The sequence below is a fragment of the Eublepharis macularius genome, chromosome 1 (genome assembly GCF_028583425.1).
Source record: "Eublepharis macularius isolate TG4126 chromosome 1, MPM_Emac_v1.0, whole genome shotgun sequence".
In the NCBI taxonomy this organism is placed as follows: Eukaryota; Metazoa; Chordata; class Lepidosauria; order Squamata; family Eublepharidae; genus Eublepharis; species Eublepharis macularius.
This window is the reverse complement of record NC_072790.1, coordinates 114,280,073-114,306,601: the sequence shown is the minus strand read 5'-3', so window position 1 is coordinate 114,306,601 and position 26,529 is coordinate 114,280,073. Positions and strand designations below refer to the sequence as shown.

General features: G+C 42.3%; 1 protein-coding gene across 8 annotated transcripts in view; it reads left to right on the top strand.

The window, feature by feature from the left end:
- EPB41L2 (erythrocyte membrane protein band 4.1 like 2) overlaps nt 1-26,529 on the top strand; it is a 176,037-nt gene that overhangs the window by 105,279 nt on the left and 44,229 nt on the right. For all 8 annotated transcript variants that reach the window (XM_054976681.1, XM_054976812.1, XM_054976615.1 and 5 more), the window contains exons 8-9: nt 9,778-9,865; nt 18,248-18,400. In XM_054976681.1, the coding sequence (XP_054832656.1) occupies nt 9,778-9,865; nt 18,248-18,400 (241 nt within the window). The remainder of the gene's footprint in view (nt 1-9,777; nt 9,866-18,247; nt 18,401-26,529) is intronic.

Below are 26,529 nucleotides of genomic sequence, written 5' to 3'. Positions count from 1 at the left end.
AGCATCCAGCAGCAAAGCTATCTGCTACATTGGAACAATCAGCCCACTTCGAACCATCAGACCTGGTTCTGAGGGCCACATTTCAAATCTGGACAGGAGGCACTGACCACTGGTTCCGACTAATCCCTGTTGGATGCTTATCAGATGACAAGCGATTCCTCACCTGCCCTCTCTTTGGAGTGCAGGGAGCATCACTCACCAGATCCGACTCATGTGGAATCCTCTACCAGCTTAAAAGCTTGACTTAAGCCTTTGCTGTATAGGTAAAAGATACTAGTCTGCCTAGATTTTGCCCACACTTCCCATCTCATTTCAGGAGAGATGAGGGGGACTGCGCTCCACTTAATGTGCCTACCCTCACTGTGGAACCGACTGGTTCCCATAATTTTCTTAAGAGCCTCAACTTTTAGAGACCTAATAATCATGTGCACCTCGGTCTACAGCCCCAACCCTGGTGCCTGTAAATAACTGGCAGGACTTGCAAACTAGCTACCCCAGCATTCTCGCTGGTTGAAGTGACTTCAGTTGATTTCAGCTCTAAGCCATTCGTCCACTCCCTCCTCATCGGTCCTAGTGCCGCCTCCATTCCCATTGGTCAGTTTTTGATCTCAATTGCCTACTTTCTGAGTTCAGATGACAATGGGGAAGTTCATTTTTGTTCTTCTGTGCATCCCCACATTGGGAACTGCACATGCATAGGCCTGCCAACGGAGAAACTTTTCTAGCTTCTATAGAGCTCTGTTAGGGGCTGCTCCCCCTAGATCACATTGGGTAACCGCCTTTCCCACCTAAATGGTCCCGTGTTCCTCAGGGGAGCAGCCCCTTCTCCCTCAGTTCTCTCTTAGCTGCCGCGAAGAAAGGAACTGTGCTTCTGAGCTCTTCGTTCTTTTTCCATCGCCTTACTGTTGTTCGGCTGGTTCTTGACTCTTAGACTGTTTTTTTGGACTTCCTGCTTGCCTATCGTCTTCAACTTGGTATCTGAGGTTAAATATTCTGATTTTGGACCGTCTTTGACTATTCTATCTGTCTTGTGTATCTAACTTGGCGTTTTCCGGCTTTCACTTTGAACCAGTCTGGTTGAGCGTCCGTGTGAGCTACAGGTGAATATGTTGCAAAAAGCTCTATTCAAAAAATATGCCCAATGTGGAATGAAGATGACCCATTCAGACCAGCACGAGATGTGTTTATTATGTTTGGGCAAGGGGCATAAAGTTGGTTCTTGCTCGATCGGTCAGCAGTTCGCCCCTAAAGCTAGAACTGAAAGCAATGTTTAAAGGCTGCTCTATTGGAAAAAATGTTCTCGGGATCAGACTCCCCTGCACTGAAGTGGTCCACCTCCACAGAGCCCCAGCAGCCAGCAGATCCGAAGCAGACCAGGCCTGCAACCATTCCCGATCAGAGATCAAGGGCTGGATCTGTTTATCCGTGCCATCAGTTCCGAGGTTGGATCCGATGGCTGGCAAGACTTCGACTGCTCATGTACCTTCGGAGTTGAGATCAAGAAAAGGATTCATGGTATCGGTGTGGTCAGCTCCAAAATCGGATCTGATGGCTGGGAAGACCCCAACTTCACAGGCTTCCTCGGAGTTGAGATCCGCCTCCGAACCACCTGCTAAGAGGGCAAAAAAGACCAAACATTTGTCCCACTTGAGCTCAAGGTCAGAGTGGACTTGAGAGAAACATGAAAAACGCAGGAGCAAGAAACCCTTCTCAGTTCCAAGGACTCCGTCCCCGTACCTTGACTTTCTGGAGCGCTCCCTATCTGAGGGAGTTGCTCGAAGTGGGACCTACACCTGTCAACACAGATCAGGCAGTTTGGACCGCGGAGCATGGGTTTGAGCCTGCACCCGATCTGATTGACCCAACAAAGAAGGATGGGGCATTGCATGGCCATAAACATACCCCTTGGCAACGTTCTCCAACTCCAAGCACACAGTGTGACTTTGGATCTGAGACCCACCATGCTTCAGGTGTTAGAGGATCCTCCCATTACCAGCACCAAATGGCCTGCTGTATTCCACCCCCATACCACTACTGTTGGTCTGGTGCTTCGCACAGGTTCGAGGTTCCGAATCCGATATCATTGACTTCCTCCAAGAGAGTCTGGCTTCCTCCCACATCACTGGTTCCTGAGCGATTTGACTCCAGTGAGAACGGGGAAGACGTGCAGAAGACTCCCCTATCGTGGAAAGTTTGGACAAAGTCATTTTAAAGGACTGGGAGAAGCCGGTGAGAATGCCACCAACCTTGAAGAGGGTGGAGGCAATGTACAAAATTAAACAAGACAGTAGGCCTTCGCTCTTCAAGCGTCATGTCCTATTGTCTCTGGTGATGGAGGAGTTTCAAAGGCAGCACTCGGGGTCACACTCCACCCCTGCTGATAAGGAAAGCAGAAAGCTGGACGGTTATGGCAGACACCAATACTCTATTTCAGCCCTTAACCTGAGGATAGGGAGTCATCCGGTTATCATGGGAGGATACCAATTATATATATCTGGGAAAAGCTGGTCAAGTATGTCACAGGGCTTCCCGAGGAGAAGAGGGCTATGTTCACTTTGCTGCAGACAGAGGCTATTCGAGTGGCAAAGCAGTAAATGAACGCTGGCAGGCACTCCGTAGAGACATCTGTAAAGGGCATGGCGAGTTCTATTCTCCTGAGACGTCATGCCTGGCTTCGCACAACTGACTTACCACCAGAAGCTAGAAGCAAGGTGGAGGAGATGCCCTTTGAAGGGCATCTACTTTGTTTGCTGCTGCAGCTGACAAGGCCTTATCCCAAAAGTGGAAAAATCGCCAGACTGCGAAGTCCTTTGGCATTCTTCCGACAGACCAACGTACCTACAAACCGAGGTACTTCCCCAGACACCAGTACGGATACCAACTGTATGAGCAGCTGTTTAGACAATATCATCAACAACCTAGCTACTACCAGAGGCCTTATCCACCCTATCAACCACAGCAGTCTAGGAGGAGGCCCTATAAACAGAAGTCTTCGGAACTCACTGCTCAGTGCAACAAGGACACCTAGGGCCCTGTGAAACAATTCTGACTCGTGGCCACACCTGACCCGTGTGACGCTAAGAGATTGTCTGCTTATTACCCGTGATGGGAGTCGATTACAGCAGACTCTTGGTCCCTGACTGTTGTCAGACACGGATACAGGTTGGAGTTTGTGGCCAGACCTGAGTGTGTTCTTGCCTCTCAGGCCATTACCAATAGAATGCCTGAGCTTGAGTTGGAGAGTCAATCCCTGTTAAATAAAGGGGCAATTTAAGAAGTATTGAATGTAGCTGAGTTTCGTGTTTTTTTTTCAAAGTTCTTTTTGGTTCTCAAGAAGGATGGTGGTCTTCATCCCATCCTGGACCTGAGAGGGTTAAATCTTCATCTCAAGACATCCAAATTTAAAATGATAACCCTCTCAAATGTTTTATCCTTCCTCTTCAGACGGGACTGGCTTGCCATTGTGGACTTAAAAGATGCATATTTCCATTTGGGAATTAAGAGAGATCACAGGAAATACCTTTGTTTTAGGTATCACGACAGGGTGTACCAATATGCCATGTTGCCTTTTAGACTGGCAACTGCCCCGAGAGTATTCACTAAGTGCATGGCACCGGTGATCACTTCCCTGAGGACGAAAGGTTGTTCTTTTTCCTCCTACTTAGATGACTGGTTATTGTCTGCACCATCTGAAGGAGAACTAAGGGAACAGGTTGCCCTAGTAACTACTGTGTGTTCACACCTGGGTTTGGTAATTAATGTCACTAAGTACAAGTTGGAGCCATGCCAACGGCTAACCTACATTGGAGCAGAACTCCAAGGCAGGGCTACATTACCTCTTGATAGAGTGAGAAAGATTCATTCCGTGGTCCATCTGTTTTCTACAAATAGGTTTCAGGCCACGAGTAGAATCCAATGATTACTAGGTCATATGGCTGCTACCACATCTGTAGTATCCTTTGCATGCCTGAACATGAGAAATCTACAAAACTGGTTTGTTCGGTGCTTTGGCTGTAGTGCCCATTGTGGTTCCCTTTCTGTTCAGGATAAATGGTCTCAGGTAGAACAGTCACTGCACGTAAATGCTCTCAAACTTAGAGCTGTAAGATTTGCTCTTGTTTCTTTTGCAGCCATCCTACGGAACAGAAGCGTCCAGATTCACATGGACAATACCACTGCAAAATATTATATAAACAAACAGGGTGGAACTGCGTCATTGACCTTTTGCAAAGAAGCAACTGCCATTTGGGAGTGGGCGGTTGCGAATGGAGTGTCTCTGCAAGCTGTTCACATAGCTGGAACAGAAAACTCCAGGGCGGATGGGCTCAACAGAATGTTGGTCACAGATCACAAATGGTCTTTAAACATGGCTTACCTCAATCAGGTGTTACGGGAATGGGGTGTCCCAGACATGGATTTATTTGCCACGATGGACAATGCAAAAGCCCCAATCTTTTGTTCCCTTGCAGGAAGCAACTCCCTCTCTATAGGGGATGCTTTTCAGTATGTTTGGACGGGCTGGATATATTACATTTTCCCACCATTTCCCCTTATTGCCAAAGTACTTTGCAAAATCCAACAAGACAACACAAACTGCATATTGATCACCCCGTTTTGGCCAAGACATCTCTGGTTACCAAGGCTACTAGAGCAATCCAGACAGACCTTCATCCCCAGACATCCTCACACAGGAGACTCTGTTCCATCACAACCCCAAGCAACTGCACTTGACTGCCTGGCAAATATACCCTCAATAGATGGTTTCTCTCAGGAAGTGCAAACAGTGCTTCTTAATACTGGGAGACCTTCTACTAGGCGTTCCTACACATCTAAGTGGAAACATTTTTCTTACTGGGTGCGTGAGAGAGGCCTCTCACTGGTATCCTGCCTGTTATACAAGGTCTTGGATTATCTATGCCATTTAAAATCACAAGGCCTAGCTACATCTTCCCTCAAAGTACATTTGGCAGCCATCTCAGCCTTTCACGAGCAGGTAGAAGGAAATACAGTTTTCTCTCACCGAACTTCCCAGAAGTTTCTGAAGGGAATGATGAACTTGCATCCCCCAGTGGTACGGCCAGTCCCTCAATGGTCATTGTTACTAGTTCTGTCACAATGTTACCCCCATTTGAACCTTTGGCGACATGCTGTCTGCAATCGCTGTCATGGAAAGTCTGTTTTTGGTGGCTATAACATCTGTCCGCAGGGTGAGTGAGCTGTCTGCCTCAAGGGCCGACCCCCCCTTTCTGAGGTTCCATCCAAATAAAGTAGTGCTTAGGCCATGTATTAAGTTCTTGCCTAAGGTGGTGTCCGTATTCCATATGACACACAAGATTTGTCTGCTAACCTTTTTTCCCAATCCGTAATCAAGGGCAGAACGGGCTCTGCATTCTTTAGATCTGAAGAGAGCTCTGTCGTTTTATCTAGACAGGACAAGGGCCTTTAGAGAAGATGAACATTTGTTTATGTTTTGGGGGACACAGTAGAGGGAAGAGTGTCTGCTCAGACAGTCTCTAGGTGGATTGTGTCTACTATTCAGACATCGTATCAACAGGCCAGGGTTCCTTTCCCCTTACAGGTAAGGGCACATTCGACCAGGTCCCAGGCCTCATTGTCTGCCTTGTTAAAGGGAGTCCTGGTTGCACATATATGCAAAGCGGCTACTTGGTCTTCCTCTGATACTTTTATTAAACACTACGCAATAGATGTTAATACATCTCAGGATGTGGCAGTTGCTAAAGCAGTGTTACACTCCTTGTTCATGTTAAAAAAAAGAGAGAATAAGTGGGGAAGGATGTCACAGTACGCTTTGTATAATTAGATGTTTTATTTTTACAACGTTGTGATCGTTACACATCAGGTTATTGTGCTCTTCGACCAACATGGTTGTATGCTTTATACATATGCCAGTATATATAGTCTTACATAGTATCTCATTTCTGTATATAGTCACCAATAAAATTTTGTTGGAGAGTTTCACCCCGCCTCCTGGTGTGTGTGTGGTGTAGCTTGGTAATCTCCCAGTGTGAGGATGCACAGAAGAACAAAAATGAATACAGAGTTGTACATACCTGTAACTGTTGTTGTTATGTGCAGACACACATCCCTCCCTCCTGACCTGCTGTGAACTCTCTGGTGGTATCTATTTGGTTCGTGGCGGCTCAGGAGAACTGAGGGAGTAGGGGCTGCTCCCCCAAGGATCACGGGACCGTTTAGGCAGGAAAGGCAGTTACCTGACGTGATTTAGGGGGAGCAGCCCCTAATGGAGCTCTATAGAAGCTAGAAAAGTTTCTCGGTCGGCAGACCTGCGCATGCACGGTTCTCAATGTGGGAATGCACAGAAGAACTAATAAACAACAGTTACAGGTATGTAGAACTCTGTATTATCCCATGTTGTTTCAACCTCTAATCAAGTCTTAGGAATAAAGCTTTGCACGCTTTTATTCCATCTCTCCTGCTCCTATAGCCCTTCCCTCCAACAGAAGACCTGTTGCATTTTGCTCACAGCCGGTGCAAAAAACCCTCCTCCACTTTTACCATTCCTCGAAAGATCAAGAAACACTACAACTTTGAACAGAATAATTGCCCTGTCAGCTTTACCTCCCTTGCACATCCTTCCTACTTACTGAGGAGGTTTAAGTCTGTTTTTTTTTGTCATGCCTTCTTGTCTTTTCTGACTGACAGAGGGGGAAGTAAACTGTATACAGCTGACTGCAACTATACTCGTCTGTGACTTCCATTCTCAAACCCTCAAAGCTCAAGCAATTCCTTTCCTAGGAGGAGCTCCCAAATTATACTCATGTCTTTTTCCTGATGAACGCAGAGTCCCTATGTGGGTCCTTCAAAGGAAAGCTATTAATCAGCCAAATAACAGATGACAGCTAGAAGGCACGCTATGGAACCTTTCGCCAGGTCTAGAGTTTCAGCCATGGTTGTCAGGTGTTGATCCTGGTTACGCTTAATAGCGCTCCTTTGGGACAAGAAGAGGATAATTGAGAATCTTCCCTTCAAGGGCATGTTGTTGTCCTTTTGGGGGACAACATATGATTCCTTAAGCCAAATACAGGAAAATTACCAGACTGTAAGGTCTCTTGCTGTCATTGCTACTGGCCCATTGGGTACTGCCCAAGCCTGCATGCAATGCCCTCAAACATACCAGCATCACTTGGAAGGTATTCCTACCTTGGACCTTAGGGTCAAACATCCCATCTCTCAGCTCAATGACACACTGCCGAGGGGGTAGTGAGACAAGGAACGACTTACCAACGCTGGGTCTAGCACCCTTCTGTTCTAGACAGATTACACCCCTTTATTTTTCTCTGGGATTCTGTCACTATTTTTCTCCTATCTATAGAGACACAGGACTATTGATATGTTTTCTGAGTGACCACCCTTGTTTATGCTCCTCTGGAGCAGAAGACTGTTCTCCTGCCTTCAGTGAGACTATTTATAGTTTGCTGGACAGGGGTGTTACTTAAGCCTCCATACCTGAATAATTTCACAGGTTTCATATGCATATCTCATCCATTGTTTGTTTGTTACAAAGAGTTTGCACTAGTCAGCCTTAAGGAGGCGTACTCTACATCTCTATACATCTCTATACAGGAGGGATCTTTGTTCTATATGTGGTGAATGTTTTCAATAGACTGTGCCTTTGCGCCTTGTGCGCTTACCGACAAGACCCTCTTTCTCCAAGGAGGTGAATTAGGCCATTTGGAATACCTGCAAAATGGTATTTTTGGTATCTTTTGGTCACAGGTGGGATTGATTCCTAATATGGTTAGAACCTAAAGGATTTTCACCTTTCCTCTGACCATTAGCAACTAATTTTAATACTTGCTATGGTTTCATAACCAGGACCAATTTTGTCTTCTGTTAAATTACAATTGGCTTCCATATCAGCCTTTGATGGCAGGGTTGACAACATGTTTTCTTCCCCTACCATATTTATTGTGTTTCTCAGGAATATATTTGATACCCTTTCTCTGAGAATCTCTCCAGTTCCTTTATGGAGTCTCCTGTTGGTTCTCTCTCTCAATTAAGATTAAGCCTTTGAACCCATGCTTTCCTGCCCCTTCCCTTCTTATCTCAGAAGGTGGCTTTTATGGTTGCTGTAACATTAGCCAGACAATGTGGAGAATTCCCAACCCTTCCAAACTATTCCCCATTTACTCAATTCTTTCTAATGAAGTTGTCTGGCACATCAGCCTCAAATTCCATCCAGGGGTGGTGTCAAAATTTCACCTACAACAAAAAAGGGTCATGCTACCTGTTTTTCCCTAATGCTGCTTCTGTAGCAGAACATAACTTACAGAGGTTGAATATGAAGAAGGAATTTTTGTATCAATTAGAAGAACCAAATGGTTCACAAACCGAAAACCCTCTTGTGTGTTATTCTGGAGACCGTAAGGGTCTCCCAGGTCCTTCCAAACCTTATGTGGATGGATAGTGACAGTTATTAAACTCTGTTCCAGTAAAGCGAAGATCACTTGAACCATGGTGATCAGAATATACTCGGCTGTGATACAAGCTTTGTTGGCAGCTTTCTCACGAAGGGTCCCTCTTCAGCACATCTGTCAGGCTGCCATGTGGTCTGCAGCTGATATAACTTAGTAAAGCACTATGCTGTCTACACAAATATCAAAAAAGTGTCAGCAGTGGGAACACCTGTCCTGCATTCCTTGGTCAGCTGATCAACTCACACCCTCTTCCATTGGTGAGTAGCTTACTAAACTCCCAATGTGGGTCTGCATTGTATTAGACATCCAGTGGCTCAGGAGAACTGAGGAGAATGGGGCGCTCCGCCCACTACCTGCTTTTGGCAGGAAACCCCTGCATGCGTGCAATAGGGGTGGAGCGCCCCCTTGTGGACTTTTAGAGCTAGACAATCTTTTCTGGTCAGCAGTCTCGTGTGTGCACAGTCCCAATGTGTGCCGGCACAGAAAACACTAGACGAGAAACAGTTACAGGTAAGTGCAACACTGTTTTACTCCTGTGCATTCTTTGGAATTGAGATGATAGACATCAGTTAAGTATTTCCATAAAGCTAGATGCTTGCTATATGCCTGGATGTTTGCCAACACATAATGTAATAGATACTGGAGAATTCAAAACCTGTGTTCTGTTAAAAGATTTCTATACCTGAATATTTCAGGCTATAAATGTAATAATAACCGTACGATACATATATTTAATAAATACCACCTCACCGCACAAAGCTCATGAGACATCAAGACAGCATTAAAGTTGGCATTCCAAATGTGAGATGCCACCAACAAAAAAGCCCGTTTCTCGTGGCCACCCCCCTGACATCCAGAAATGGGGACATATAAGCAGTTTCACATGAGAGGAATGGTTAATTATGTTACTCTGGTACCAGGCACTTGCCTTATCATATACATCTGTCAAATGCTAAGGACTTGAATCTTTCAGCTATTTCTATTTTTGTTTATCCTGGAGTACTATTATGATTTGTGGCTAACTATATCATGCAGATCTGTTTTTATGTAGCAAGTCAGCCAGTTGGGAGCTTTCGCACAGGACTAGTGCCTCTTAGCCATGATTGAACTCTGGGGCAGCACGCTACTTAGTACTAGATACTTTGAATAAGCAGGATGACTATTACTGCTGCACCTTTCAAAGATGTCTGGCTTGCTACTGTTAGAAACAGTCTTCAACTGGACGAACTTTGCTTTTGATCCAATAAAGCAAGGCTTTTCTTATGATGATATACATACTAATCTTCTCTTTTCACTTTTATTCTTTCAATGCTTCCAGAGGTTTGACTCCAGCACAGGCAGATTCCCAGTTCTTAGAAAATGCAAAAAGGCTTTCTATGTATGGAGTGGATTTACATCATGCCAAGGTATTGGCCTTTGTTTCTTTAAAAGATACATGATAGGCACAGGTACTCCAAAATTCCTCTTGTAGTATTCTTAGGATGATATTTGTGAGAGAAGGAAAAAAGTATTGAGTTGGAAAAGAGGCATATATGTATGTGGCAGTCTGTCCGCACAATTTTTTTTGTTTGACTAGGCTTTCAGTTGGCATTGCCTGAGTTAAGAGGGCTTCGAGTAGCAGCAACGTGTGGTGATTCTGCCCTCTCCTGCCATGCTTTCTTCATCCTTTCCTCCAGCTAAAATCTTAAAAGAAGCAGAGTGAGGCTGGAAAAAGGCAATCCTGTTCGTTCAACTCCCGTTAACTTTATATAAGTGGTGAAGTGGTTTCTTTTTCCATTGTTCCTGTTGCATCCAGTTATTTGATAGAGCACCAGTTGCTCATGGGAGGGGGAGACAGTGATTATCCACTACTCAGAAGTAATAAAAGCTGTGACATAGGTGTAAGTACATGGAACTTGGTGCCAGAAGGATAGGGAAGAGTGACCATACACAGCAAGCAACTTGCAGCACTTCTAGGTGGGCTGTGAATAAATGTTTCTTAAAGGTCACCATACGTTATTTTAAATGTAAGTTAACTTGTCAGGATATTATTTCTGTGCTGTGCTGCTGACATAACAATTCTTTTGCCTTCCTTGTTAAAAAAAACCTTAGTACAAGTGGTGTGGACTTGAGTCACAATTTGTAATGATATTTTGATTCTAGAAGTGTTTTCTGATTGTAATCTCCCTTATTGTATATTCCTGATAGAAATGATTGAATTATAGTAAAAAACTTAGTTATTCAGTACTTTGAATGCTCAGTTTACCAGCATCACTTAGAATGAAAGATCTTCCCCATCAGTCACCATACCCCTGTGTCTTTGGGTGCACATACCCCAATCCACTGCCAGCTGACTTCATCCTTAGGTACCTCCTTACTTTTTAGTCTGCTGGAGACACCTCTGCCGGAGTATTGGGCAGCTGGCCCATTTGCCTGCTGTTCAGGAGTGATCTCTGTGTGGCTCAGAGGTAAGGGCCCTACCAGGTTTGGGGGCTTTTGCCATGGTGGTCCCAATGGAGTGGGGTTGGTCGCTGTGGATTCCTGTGCAGTAGGGGCCAGTACAGAGCCATAAGCTTGAGTATCTGGCACATTCCATTAACTTGCAATCCCCATTTTCTGAGTAGTGGATAAAATGGCTTGGATCCAGCATTGTGCAAGCAGAAACATAAAACAGACTTAAAAGAGTGACACGGAGTGCTTTCATCCTATATATATCCCTGTATATTATCGTGTCCTGAACCTGGTTGTGAAATACCATGCACAAGTAGAAATGCATGTGGGAAAACTATAGTATGACTTAGTGCAAATAGCTACTTTTTAAAAATTTCCACCTGAGCAAGTACTTTAGTGCAAGTGGAAGTTTTGTGCTGGATCCAAGCACAAAACTTCTCTACAGGAAGTGTTCTGTTTTTGTTCTAATGTCTTAACCCCTGTCCAAAGTGGAGCAACGTCTTAACTCAATATTGTATACAGTGTTTTGGTTTTTTTACTTGAAGCTGCTCCCATGATCTCATGTAGCAAATGAACTCTTTTCAAAATCTGGGTTTTTTTGAAAAATGTATTGTTTTTTAAATAGTGTACTGTTATTATGAATAAGTTAACACATTATGTAGGAAATATTGGGATTCTAGGAAGATGTGAAGGATACAATCTATTAAAATGTAGCACTAATTCTTTATGGGCTTGCAGTATCCTCACGTAGTATCTGTAACTATTTCTTTAAGATGTTTAACTGATCAGGTCAGAATGAAATTCTAGGGAACTGGTAGCAGTTAGATGAAGTATCTGTGCTAATGTTGTCAGTAAAGTTGTTATCAGCCACTTTTCTTTATAATAAATGTAATTCATGAATAGAAACAGGTGGTGCTATTATTTATGTAGAGTCTGATATTACGTTAGTTATTGTATGTGTATGTAAATATAATAATGACTAAGTCCTGTTTACTGGAAGTCTTCCTTTTGCTAATACAATTTTGTAAAGGAATCTAATTATCAATTGTTGGTTAAATCCTAACAACTACCAGCAAAAGAAGTGTGGGTATTTTGTTGTGATCATGCCCGTAAAGTTGGTTCATTGTTGGTCTTCTGTGCATTCCCACATGGGGACTGTGTTTGCGCAGGCTTGCCAGCTGGACTTTATAGCTTAAATTTCCACCAGAGGATACTCAACGCCTCCCAGAGCGCAGGCGCAACTGTTTTCCCATTGAAACAGCCTAGTCTGGGAGGCGAGGCGCTCTTTGCCCTCAGTTCCTCTTTTGCCGCCGCTGCAAGAAGTTCGGTAGTTTGGAATCGTGAGTCACTGTGTTCATTCTTTCCTGAAATAAATAGAGAGAGGCATGGCTGATAAAGCCCTTTTTAAGCGTTGCTTGAATTGCAACACCAAAATGGCTAAGACGGACAGGCACTTGCTCTGTCTTCTGTGCTTGGGTGAAGGGCATAACGCCCAAACTTGCAAGACCTGCTGGGCCTTTACTCCCAAAGCAAGAGCGTAAAGGTCTTCTCACCTGAAAGTGGCCCTCTGGAAGAAGGCAATGGCCATATCGAGCCCTCAGCCAAAACCTACTGAATCAAATCCAACTGATGGCACTGTGGGCCAGTCAGATCCAAACCAGATCCAGGCACCTCAGGCTGCACAATTGGAACTGAGGCCATCTCGGATCCGAACCCCATCTCAGGAACCATCCATCATGTCCGACTCCGTTCGGAGCTGAAAGCAACATTTGGAACCAAGATCACCTGTGCAATTGGATCTATCAAGGAGGAAAACCTTTCCACACAGCATCTCTTTTTTCTCTTGGATCCTCCTCCGAACCCAGGAAGAGACCTCAGTCCATCCCTGGATCAGCGATGGCATTTCAGCTTCAGGATCAGAACTGGATCTGTACAAGAGGGATGCCAGTCAGAGTGGTCCTTCTGACCCTTCACCGGATGAGGCAATAAGAGAGACTGGTGAAACTTCCCCTATTGATAACTTCAGATGTTGCTCCAAGCAGCTCCGGAGGATGGCCAAGGCCTTGGAAACTGACATCACATCCTTGGACCCCAAACCCAAGGACAAGATATTACAACATCTGTATTTGGGAACTACAGCTAGTGTGACCTTTCCCATCATTGAGGGTTTTGTGGACCTCATAAACTCACTCTGTGAGAAACAGGCCTCTAACCCACCCACGACGAAGGTGGAGGCACTATATAAGACCAGAGATGACTCATGCCACTGTCTCTCAGTCCACCCCCTCCCTCATCCTTAGTGACTGAAGAGATGCAGTCACTCCAATGGCAAGGATCACACACTGCACCCTGTGATAAGGAAGGGAGGAAGTTGGATGCGATCGGGAGGAAGATACATATGTCTGCGGCATTTGTATAAAAATCACCAATTATGCCGCAATAATGGCCATATATCAAATTTTTCTCTGGGGGAAGGCAGCTGCCTTTCATGAGACACTTCCAGATGAGATGAAAGTGATCACGAAAGAGGACCTATGACTGGCAAGACAACAGATAAATGCGGGCAGAAATAGAGTTGATGCTGCGACTGGAGCCTTGACCTCCGCAATCGTCCTACAAAGGCATGCCTGGTTGCGGTCTACAATGTTACCTATTGAGACCAGGAATAAGGTGGAGGATCTCCCCTTTGAGGGAAAATCCCTTTTTCGGAGAAGGCAGACAACTGTCTTTCACAGAAAAGGAAAAATAGACAAACTGCCAGGTCTTACAGTGTTCTCCCGCCAACTCAACAAGGAGCTGGGAAGTTGCAGTATAAACACCAGCAATATTATAGAAGCAGGCAATATAGATTCCAGCCTCATCTGAGCTATGTGTATCCTCAGAACCGCCCAAACCAGTCGGGTCAAGGGGGGCCCTCTTAAGAGGAAGCACAGTTACAGGGCTAGGTCGGGCTCACAGTCACAACATGGCAAAGATCAACAGCAGAATATCCAGAAGCAATTCTGACTAGACCGGGACACTGGACCAGTATTCGGGGATAGGCTCAGTGCTTACCACTCAGCATGGTGCCTCATCACCACTGATGTTTGGGTCCTCGATATTGTTAAAAATGGTTATAAAATTAAGTTCTCTTACCGTGTTTGCATCTTCCTGGTAAACCTGTTCATGATTGTAGTAAAACTGTTCATGATCCAACACCTGAGTTACTTGCGGAACTGAAGGCCTTTCTAGATAAGGGAGCTGTGCAGTTGGAGGAACGTCTGGGATTTTATTCAAACTTCTTTCTAGTGGAGAAGAAAGTTGGGAGTTTCAGACCCATACTGGATCTCAGAAATCTGAATAAGTTTGTTGACATACAAAAATTCAGGATGACTACCCTTAATGTAGTGATGACATTACTGCCCCCTAATGCCTGGTTCTCAGTAATTGACTTAAAAATGGGTATTTTCACATGTTCAAGATTTATTTGTGCTGACAAAGTATACCAGTACTTTGGGCTCTCCACGGCCCCTAGGATGTTTACTAAATGTGTGGTGGTGATCGTTGCCCACCTTAGGACATTGGGTTGCTCAATTTACCCGTACGTAGATGACTGGCTGATTTCAGCTACATCAGAGGATGACTTGCATATGCAGGTGGCCTTAACTCTTCGAAATTAGGGCTCATCGTGAACCACAAGAAGTCCAGGGTGGTCCCTGCAAGGCAGGTTCAGTTCATAGGCACAGTTCTAGACGCCTCATTAAATAGGGCATTCCTCCCTTTTGAGAGGGCCCTGAAACTTAAAGGTATGATGTTTATGAAGCACAGATTTCAATCTGCTAGGCGGATTCAGATGCTGTTGGGTCTTATGGCCTCTGCATATGAGGACGTTTCAGTTATGGTTCATATCAGTTTACTGCACCTCAGTATACAGTCAGGAGAAGAAGTTTAGTATCCCTGGGTCAGTCCTTAAGAACCTAGACTGGTGGCTGAGGGACGATAATTTGATGCAAGGAATACCATTTGGCTCAACACGCACAGATGTGACTGTTACCACGGATGCATCCACAGCTGGGTGGGGTGCACACTGTGGAAGGCTTATAGCTCATGGTATATGGTCAAGGGACAAACTTTCCCTACACATCAATGTCCTTGCCTTGCGTGTGATACATTTTGCCTTAATGTCCTTTTCAGATACAATCAGGGGCAAGAACGTGCAAGTGCTGACAGACAACAGCACGGCTATGTTCTATGTAAATAGACAAGGGGAAATGAAGTCTCATCACTTGTGTCTAGAAGCTGTAGCATTAAGGGACTGGGCCATAGAGCACGGTGTACATGTTCATGCATTACACATCCCAGGTGTCGAAAACATCATCACAGACAGATTGAGCGGACTTGGGTCAAACACCCACAAGTGGTCCCTCAGAAACCATTATATCAAACTGGTGTTTGCAGATTGGGGGCTCTTTGTTCCAGAGGGGGATTAGACCGGGACTCCTTAGGGGGTCGCCTTTCAAATCATGTGGTCCAGGAAACTCTTCTACACCTTCCCTCCAATACCTCTAATTTCGAGGATGGTGAGCAAAATGCAGGCAGATGGGACAACAGCCATAGTGGTAACACCCTTCTGGCCCAGGCAGCCCTGGTTCCATCGGCTATACCAGATGATGAACCAGACCTTCTGACATCTACCCAGGGAGCCAGACCTGATCTTGTGCCAAAGGGTGCATCGCCATGCTGTAAACAAACTCAAACTGACTGCTTGGTTTCTGAAACAGTAGGACATTTATCAACCAAAGTGGCAGAGGTTATACTGAATGCCAAAAGACTATCCACCAGGCAGTCCTATGATTACAAGTGGGAAAAATTTACAGCTTGGGCTGGGGAGAGAGAAGTTGATCTTTTTACCCGCCCCCTTGCTTTAATCTTATAATTCCCGCTAGAACTGAAGAATAAGGGACTCTTCATTTCGTTGGTTAAAGTCTATCTGGCAGCAATATCAACCTTTCATAACCCCATTGACAAAAACCAGTGTTTTCACATTACACCACAAAACTGTTCATGAAAGGTTTACTGAATCTATTTCTCCCAACAGGGAAGATAGTTCCCCAATGGTCGTTACAGTTAGCACTTTCCAAAATGATGTCAAGACCTTTTGAACCTTTTTTGACCTATCGTCTAAGGGAACTTTCCATGAAGGTGGCCACGTTGATTGCAATAACGTCAGCTAGACAGGTTAGCAAATTAGCATCCCTTTCGATAGACCAGCCTTCCCTTAAAATACACAATGAGCAGATGGTCCTAAGACCTAGGTTGGAATTCCTACCGTAGGTAGTGTCACGTTTCCATGTACCACAAGACCTGTCGTTCCCCGTTTTCTTCCCTAACTCTGTGCATGAGCCAGAGAGAACTCTTCACACTCTGGATGTTAGAAGGGCCATACTTTTCTACTTAGACTGTACCAAGGCTTTCAGAATAGATAGTCAGTTGCTCGTTTGCTATGTGGGACCTAAGAAAGGAAAGGGAGCAAGTGCTCAAACCATTGCACGTTGGGTAGTGTAGATAATTAAGATATGCTATAGGAATGCTAACATACCTTGCCCTTTAGAAATGCATGCACACTCCACAAGGTCACAGGCAACGTCGACGGCATTCTTGAGGGGAGTTCCCCTGCTGGATATATGCAGATCAGCAACCTGGTCGTCGTTGGACATCTTCGTAAGACACTACGCCCTGGATGTCCTCGACAGAAAAGAGACAGCAGTGGGCACGCTATTTTACAATCTATATTTTGCTGAAGAGCAAGCTCTACCACCCAGGTAAGAAGCTTGTTAAACTGCCATGTGGGAATGCACAGAAGACCAACAGTGAAAACAGGCTTGCACTTACCTGTAACTGTTGTTCATTGAGGTCTTCTGTGCAAGCACACATGCCTTCCCTCCTTCCCCGCTGATGCTCTTCATTTTTATGTGGAGTGCAGGAGCAAAAGAGGAGCTGAGGGCAAAGGGCGCCACGCCTCCTGGGATTAGGCTGTTTTGGCAGGAAAACAGCTGCGCCTGTGCTCTGGGAGGCTTTGAGCACTCTCCGGTGGAAATTTAAGCTACAAAATCCTCCGGCTGGCAGGCCTGCGCAAGAGCTGTCCCCATGTGTGCCTGCGCAGAATACCTCAGTGAACAACAGTTACAAGTAAGTTTTCCTGTTTTCCTAAGGTTGCATGGATTAATAGTCAGAGATCTGCTGATTGAAGAGTGAGGAGAGGGCAATTTTGTCCCCTTTTCTGTTCCTACTGCAGCCCTTTAACCCATGTGGCTATTAATCCACATGATTCCCATGAACCCAATATCTTACTTTGCATGGATCCGAAGGTAGGGGGAAAGCAAAGATTTACATGTCTGCTGGCATTAGGATCCAATCAAGTGGTAGTCTCCCTCCGTCTCTAACAAATTTTCATGCTAAATTCTTTCTTGCTTTCTTTCCTTTTTTTTCATTTTGTTCTTGCTCAGGCTGAGATTTTTTTTTCTGTTCTCCAGACTAGATTTTATTCCTGTTGTTTAATTGTAAATGTTCTCTATCATGGATTTCCAACAGTGCGCTAAGTATGAATGTTCCTCTTCTGTTACCACAGTTAGTTATTGTTGATTGTTTCTTGTTTGTTGGGTCTTCCTGTCACTGCTCTTTCTTATTTTCAGTCTGTCTTCTCTCCATGTTGCCTCTTTAAAAGATTATTGTGGTGGCCTTTTATTAATACTTCAGTTTTTCTCAAAGCTAACCATCACCATTTTCCATTTATACTCTTCTTGTTTCTCATACTTTTATGGTATCTTGTTAATTTAATTATGTGGATTCCTCTCTTGCCAGTATCTCTGCTGCTTTTTCTGCTATTTTTCTCTAGTTGGCAGCTCACTGTTGGAAGCTTTACTCTCCCCTCGCCGCAAAATCTCTTTCTCTTATCCTTGATAAATACACACTTCAACATGTTCTTTGATTATTCATTTTTATTTTTGTAATTTCTTACTGAGAGTCTCATAAAACTTTGTTTAACCCCTTAATAATTTTGAAGTTTGTCTTTATCTTGCCTGGACCAAATTTAGTTTGTGTTTCTATTTTACATATTTATTATTTTTTATTATTTCCTTTTTGTTTGTATCTCTACTTCAGTTCTTGAAGCTCTCCCATTTATTTTGTTACTCTTGTAATTTTCCCTGACTGACATTCTGATCCTTTATTGTGCTCTTGCTGTCTTTGTCTTACCTTTCTATCCACCTTGAGTCCTGAGATGCTCAGGAGATAGGTGGGCATAATATTTTAAATAAATAAGAATAAAATAAATGTTTCTGAACTCCTGTGACAAATTACTTTTACAATTATCTTCATAGGATTCAGAAGGTGTGGACATCATGCTTGGTGTGTGTGCCAATGGGCTACTTATTTACAAGGACAGACTCCGAATAAACCGTTTTGCCTGGCCCAAAATTTTGAAGATCTCTTATAAACGCAGCAATTTCTACATCAAAGTTAGGCCAACTGAGGTAAGCATTTAGCTGCCTGAACTCACAACTCAGAAGTTATATGAAAATACAGGTATCTTCCAACTGTTGTAGGTTTTGCTTGCTCATACCACCTCAAATCATGTAGTTTAGATGCTTAGGTTTTCAGTGTGCTAGCAGAGTTACCTTCACAATGGTGACCAGGCAAAATAAGCAACACTTACCTGTATACTTGCTATGTGAAGCCATGGACTGCCCTCTTCTTAAAACACCTACTCTACTCTCTTTTTTTAAAAAAAAAATTTTTTTATTGGATTAGAAATATTTTAATATCCATTACAATCAATTTCCTTTAAATATTCCATTTCTAACCCCCTCCCTTCCCCCCCTTTTGTTGACTTCCAACAGTTTTCCAACCCCTTATCTATTTTCCCCTACTCATTTCAAACTTATTGTACCTATTAAACATATACTTTCAATCTCTTCTAAGCTTATCTATTATATCACAGTGCTATCTCTATTTCTCTTCCCATTTAACTTAACAACTAAATAATACATTTCTGGCATATATTCTTCCATAATCATTTTAGTAGCCTATACTCTATCTTACTCATTCTGGTCTCGTCTATATGGGACAAACAATTTGTCCCTCGTTATACATAACTTTAAGTACATTATAAACATTGCATGCATTCAATATAAGTCAATCAATTTAACCCATACTCCATATATTACTCTTTGCTTACTTCTATATATCTTATCTTCGTACTGTTTTAATTATCTAATTTCTCCATTATGCAACTCTGTCAGAAATAGTCAGTCACTTTAACCCATATACACATTCAGCATAAGTCAATCAATTTGACCCATATTCTGTATGCTACTGTATATTTCCCCCCCCCTTCTTATATTCATTCATTTTAATTATATAAATTCTCCATTATACCATTATCTGCCAGCAATGAAATTAATTAGTTTCTGTCCTTATAGATCTTATAATAACACCACTATTACTTAATACTATATATAGTAGTCAAATAAAATAATTGCTTAGAAATTTTCAATTGACTCTCCACCCCCCGGTAAAGTCACTTCTCTCTTCTTTTATTGTATTTCAGTAATTTTCAAACTGCCACAGTTCTCCTCCCACCTCCCATTTTTTCCCCAGATAATGTTTCAGCTTCTCTCAATCCATGTTAAACTGTCCTGGATCAAGGTCTCTCAATTTTCTTGTCATTTTGTCCATCTCCGCCATGTACAGCAATTTGTAAATCCAGTCCTCAATAGTTGGCACTTCTTGTACTTTCCACTTCTGCGCGTACAAAAGTCTGGCCGCTGCTGTCATATAAAATAGCAATGTCCTGTATTGTGCTGGAATATCCTCCATTCCCAAATTCAGTAGCAGGAGTTCTGGGTTCTTATTAACTTGAAATTGTAAAATTTCACTTATTACTCTTATTATTTCTCCCCAGTACTGCCTAGCTACCTCACAAGTCCACCACATGTGATACAAAGATCCCTCATGCTTTTTACATTTCCAGCATTTGTTAGACATATTCAAATTCCCTAGCGCAATTTTCTTTGGTGTCAAATACCAACGATAAATCATTTTATAGACATTCTCTTTAATATTGGTGCATGTCGTGATCTTCAACGTATTTTTCCACAAGTATTCCCACGCCTCCATTGTTATTTCTTTATTAAAGTTTATAGCCCACTTCACCATTTGCACTTTAACTGTCTCATCTACAGTGTACCATTTTAGCAACACCTTGTAGACCTTAGAAATTTCCTTTTTGTCTTCTTGTAAAATTACTTCCTCTAATTCCGAGTTCTCCATTCTTATTCCTCCCTTTGCACAGTCCGAGTTGTAAAGATCTCTAATCTGTCTATATTGAAACCAGTCATAATTTAAAGACTACTCTTCTTGTGTCTTTATTCTTAATTTAGAAAGGTCTGTTCGTGTTATTTCCTTGTATGTTAAACATTGTTTTTCATTGTCAACAGTTCTCGGGTCTATTACTTCGTAAGGAACCACCCAAGAGGGAGTTCCTTCCTGTAGGTAATTTCTATACTTCTTCCAAATTGTGAAGAGGCTTCTACAAATGTAATGGTGCAAGAACATAGAGTCTGCTTTTACTTTTTCATACCACAAATATGCATGCCATCCAAATATTATTTTGTATCCCTCTAAGGCCAGTAATTTGCGATTTTTCAAAGTCATCCAGTCTTTCAACCACACCAAGCAGATTGCATCATAGTAAAGTCTTAGATTGGGCAGTTGCATTCCACCTCTCTCTCTTGCGTCCTGTAATACTTTCATTTTCACCCGAGGCTTCCTGCCTGCCCAAACAAAGTCCGATATTTTCCTCTGCCATTTTTCAAACTGTTTAGAATCCCGAATGATTGGTATTGTCTGTAACAAAAACATCACTCTTGGCAACACATTCATCTTGACTACTGCAATTCTTCCCAACCATGACAAATTCAATCTATTCCATTTAATCAAATCTTTCTCTATTTGAGTCCACAATTTCTCATAGTTATTCTTGAATAGGTCTATATTTTTGCAGTCAGTTCAATTCCCAAGTATTTCACCTTACTTGTTACTTCACAATCTGTTATTTCCGTTAGTAACTGTTGTTTTTGTTTAGTCATATTTTTACATAGTATCTTGGACTTCTTTTTATTTACATAAAAACCTGCCAAATCTCCAAATTCTTTGATTTTTTCTATTACCTTTGACGTATTCTCAATCGGATCTTCCACAATTAGCATTATATCATCTGCAAATGCTCTGACCTTATAGGAAAAGTCTTTTATTTTTATTCCACGGATCGCATTATCTTCTCGAATCTGTATCATCAGAATTTCCAAAACTAAAATGAACAACAGCGGAGACAACGGGCAACCTTGTCTTGTACCTTTACCAATAGTCAGTTTTTTGGTCAACTCGTCATTCACCACAATTGCTGCACTCTGGTCTCTGTAGATTTCTTTCACTGCTCTTATGAATCTTTCTCCCATTTGCAGCTGTTCCATAGTGGCAAACATAAAATCCCAGTTCAAATTGTCAAATGCTTTTTCAGCATCCACAAAGAAGAAACCAACCTCTTTGTCACAACGTTTGTCATAATATTCAATAGCATTTATAACTGTCCTTAGATTGTCTCTGATTTGTCTATTCGGTAAAAAACCAGCTTGTTCTTCTCCAATAACTTCGGATAACCATCCTTTACTCTTTCTGCCAAGATCTTCGCAAAGATCTTATAGTCATTATTAAGTAAGGAAATTGGTCTATAATTTTTAACATTAGTCAAGTCTTGTCCTTCTTTGGGGATCAATGATATATTAGCTTCACTCCAAGTATCTGGAATTCTTTGATCTCTCAAAACACCATTGATCACTTCTTTTAGGAATGGTACCAGTTCATTGACCATTACCTTATAAAATTTAGCTGTTAGTCCATCAGGTCCTGGCGCCTTTCCCAAGTTTGTTGACTGAATTGCCTTTCTTATCTCCTCCTCTGTTACTTCACTATTCAATTTGTCTCTCCAATCTTCCGAAATTGCTGGAAGCTTCATTTTCCCCAAATATGTCGCTATTGAGTCTTTATTCACTTCTTTTTTATCGTACAGTTTAGCATAAAATTTATAAAAAGCTCTACTAATAGCAGTCTGTTCCAAATGTACTTTATTGTCCTCACATATTTTATTTATTGTCTTCTTCTCCTTTCTCTTCTTCAATTGCCATGCCAGGTATTTCCCAGGTTTGTTTGCACCTTCAAACCACTTTTGATTCATTCTTTTAAGGTTCCATTCCAGTTCTTTGTTATTCATTGCCGTCAACTGCTCTTGAAGGATTTTAATATCCTGATAAATTTTCTTTTTCCCTGGTCTTTTCTTTAATTGTATTTCTTTGGCTTTTATTTTTTCCATAATCTCCTGTCTCTTCTCCTCTCTTTTTTTTCTGGCTCTTCCATTTAAGTCCATTAGTGTGCCTCTAATTACTGCTTTGTAGGTGTCCCATACCTTATTGGTTGGTACTTCTCGATTCATGTTGTACTGTATGAAGAACTTAGTTTCCCTTCTCAACATCTCCAAATTTTCTCCTTCTTGTAACAAGTCCTCATTTATTCTCCATCCTTTCCTCTTAGTTCTTTTCCCGAACTTCCACATAATTGGATTGTGATCTGAGCCTACCATAGGCATTATTTCCACATCCTTAGTCCAAAGCACTAAGTCCTTTGAGGCCCAGATCATGTCGATTCGTGATAAAGTGGAGTGTCTTGCGGAGAAAAATGTATATTGTCTGCCTTTGGGATTCTGTATTCTCCATACATCTTCCAAAGTTTCCTGTTGCATTAACGCAAAAAAAGTCTTTGGTAATAGTCCTCTTTTCTTTTGTGCAGTTGCTGATTTTTTATCCTGCTCCAAATTTGTGACTCCATTGAAGTCTCCTGCAAGAATAATCTGGTCATAAGAAAGTTCGTCTAATTGCTTCTTCAAATCCTCAAAGAAGCTCTCTTTTGCACCATTAGGTGCATAAATTCCAATCACCAACACTTTCTTTAAATTCCATGTACATTCCACTGCTAAAAATCTGGCTTCCACATCTCTGATCACTAACTTTGGCTGTAGCTCCTCTTTCAAATATAATACCACTCCCCTTTTTTTCTTTGTTGAGGCCGCTACAAAATCGTTGCCCAGTTTGCTCGATTTAAGATATTTTACATCCTGTTTTCTAATATGAGTCTCTTGTAAACACACAATATCACATTTCTGTTTTAATAGCCAGTGGAAAATACTTTTTCTCTTATTGGGTGAATTAAGTCCATTTACATTCCACGATAGAACTTTACACTCCATATTCATGGCCTTGTTGTTGGTAAGTCCTTTTCATTGTCCCTCAAAAACTTTTCCATTTCTAATTCAGATCTGATGCGCTTTTTCACTCCTCCAAACTCAAATGACAATCCTTCCGGCAATTCCCATCTGTACCTTATTTTCATGTCCTTCAAAATTTGGACTAAGGCTTTGTATTTTTTCCGGTCAAGCAACACCGATCTGGGTAACTCCTTCATGATAATAACCGTCTTGCCATCAACCTCCAATGGGTCTTGAAATTGCTTACTCACAATCATTTCTCTTATATTTCTAGTCGTAAATTGCACAATCACATCTCTTGGTAGTTTCCTCTGGGTCGCAAATCTTGAGTTTATGCGATACACCACATCTAGGATAGCCACAATTTCCTCCTCCTCCTTCCCCAGGTATTCAGCTAACACCTCAACAATTTGTTCTTGGGCTGTCTTTCCCTCTACCTCCAGCAAGCCACGAAACCTCAGCTGCTTCTCCATATACTTGCTCTCCGCAACAGCCATTCTTCCTCTCATCACCCTCATCTCTGTTCGTTGCGTATCTGAGAGATTCTCCACCACCTTCTCCACTACATTAACTTTTTGTTGTGCTGCTTGCAAATCATTCTGTATTGTTTCCATTCCCTTCTTAACTTCTGCCAGTTCATTTTTTACTGTCTCCTTAACCCCTTTAACCTCTTTCACCAACTCCTGTTTTGTCTCCTTCAGTTCCTTTAACATTTCCATAAATTTTTTGTCCAAATTCTCTATAGCCATTTGCCACTCTTTCTTCGACATCGTGGGGCTTGACTTACCTCGCTCCCACGAGTCTGCTTGCTTCCTTAGCTCCGTGGCGCTTGGCTTAGTGTCCTTTTAGTTTAATTTGAATGTCCCGATTTCATAAAGATAAAAAAAAAACGTTTAAAGGGTCCAAGATGTTGGGCGTCTTTTCTCTATGGTTTTTCTGTAGTTTTTGTAATCCAATATGGCTTACTTCCTCCTCTGCTGAAGTCGGGACCCTTCCCTTTTCAAAAATGGTGATTCCCTTCTTCCTGTCTTCGGGTAAGGGCCGTCTCTCTCCAGCAGCTCTATCCCTGTTACACACTTCTTGTTTCCCGACTCCCCACAGCAGCTCTCACGATGGTAGGAACTTTCTCACAGCCTGCTGTCTCCTTGCAGCCACAGGTATGAAAAACAATAGTCCAATTTCTTTAATAACTTCGTTTAGCTTAGTCCTTTTTCTAATCTATTTCTTGCCGAGTCTTCCCCTACTTATAATCAATCTGTTGCAGTTTAAAAGTCCACTTTAATACTTCATTGCTTTAAGTAATCCGTCCCGTTTCAAGAGATAGTGATCTTTACCTTTTCAAACGTCTTTCTGGGTTGTAATCACTGTTTCAATCTCGGAATCTCCTTCACCTTCTTTCCCCCTGTTGAAGCTTGGGCATGTAGGTCTTATGCCAGCCGCACTGGCTCCAGGACTGCTGCAGAGATTTAAGCCGACCTGTCTTAGGGTGGGACCTCAAGGGTCGGGAGAGAGTCCGTTGCGCAGGACCCCCCCTCGCCCGAAATCAACGCGCCCTGAGGTACTTGAGCGTTCTATGCCTGTTTTCCGCCTGAGAACAGTTGGCCGCGAGCTTATTTGCCCCGCCGGCCACTGAAACGGCAGCCCGGTCAGCTCTGCACTTAGAGCTGCGTTAGACCTCCATGGATCCCAAACCGGAAGTCACCTACTCTACTCTCTAGCTCCAGATTTATGTGAATGGTATCACAATTCCTGCTCTGGTTGTGTAAAATTTTGTTTTACCACCACTCAGGGTGGCTCAGGATAATGTTTGATAACTCTTATGTTAAACCAAAGCTACTATTAGCTATCCTTTCCCATGCAGCATACTTCAATTTCTGAAAATCAAAAGCACTTTGCTTTCACGCTGCTTCTGGTTTTAAAAGAAAATGTTGGGTCTGTTTATAATGAAAAGGCGAACAAACTGCAATTTAAAGTCTACTCAGAATGTGTGAATATGAGCTTGGTTCAGATTCAGTGGCGGTCAGGGAGCTTTGAAGGAGCTTAAAGCTTGTTCCCACAATCCCTTTTCCACTCTCGTGTGTCATGATTATTAATTTTCAAGTTTGTAACAAACAGTGGCTTGTTTATATTTTTGGAACCCTAGTTTACAGGGCAAGTGCAAACCACAGTTTCCCAGTTCAGATGTGATAGGAAAACCTGACAATAATGGCTCAGGGAGAGGATGGAGCAGTAATTGCACAAGCAAGTCAAAAGTTCCTTCAGGGCTCATTCACATAGCAATTCTGATTGCCATAACACCTGAACCAATCTTCAGAAGAAACAACAGTCATGTTCGCTGGTTAGTCTTAGATCTGTATCTTTCCACAAGCTGTTAGAAATAGGCAAGATAGATGTTTTTTAGATGGTATTATTTAAATGTCTAATAGGGAATATTCATAATCTAATATATCATGTAAAGGTCAATGATAGAGCATCTGTTTTGTATGCAGAAGGTCACAGGTTCAGTCCCCAGCATCTCTAGTTAAACAAGGGTCAAGTAGCTTGTGATGTGAAAGACTTCTAACTAAATTCTTTAGAATTGCTGCCAGGTAACTCAGCAGTCTGGCTCAATATAAAGAAGGTTCATGTGTAAAAAGTGGATATTCTTTGTGCAATATTTACATTGCTTTTTGAAAAATCTTTCAAATCGTGTGAAAGTGTCAGCAAAATTGCTTTAACATGGGGGAGAATTAATTCAATAGCCATTAATATTTTTTCAGTTAATATAAAAGCTGCAAAAATACTAAATTGTTATTGATACATGTCATTATTGTCCAGGAAGAACAGTGATTCCCATGTGTAATTCAGGCAGTACAGTTGTGATAGCAATACTACAAGTTTAAGTTTGCCTTAAGAAGTAAGGCAGTTCTGTATGCTGCATTAATTACAATAATTACACTCCTAAACTATTAAACATTATTTATTTAGAAAACTTTTATGCCACCTCTCCAGGAACCTGCCCAAAGTGCCTTACCAAATAAAAATAATAAAAAACAGAACATTAAAAGATCTTAATTACAATCCAGCACAAAAGCCCAACGCAACATAAAAACATAGACAATAAAAACAGACTGACAACTTGAAATAAGTTTTCCAACAGAAATCACATTTAAAACTCAGCCTCTCAATTAAAAGCCTGTGTGAACAGAAATGTTTTGACCTGGCACCTAAAAGGAAGGAATATAGGCACCAGGTAAGTCTCAAGGGGAAGGCAATTCCATAAGTGAGGTACCACTACTAAACAAG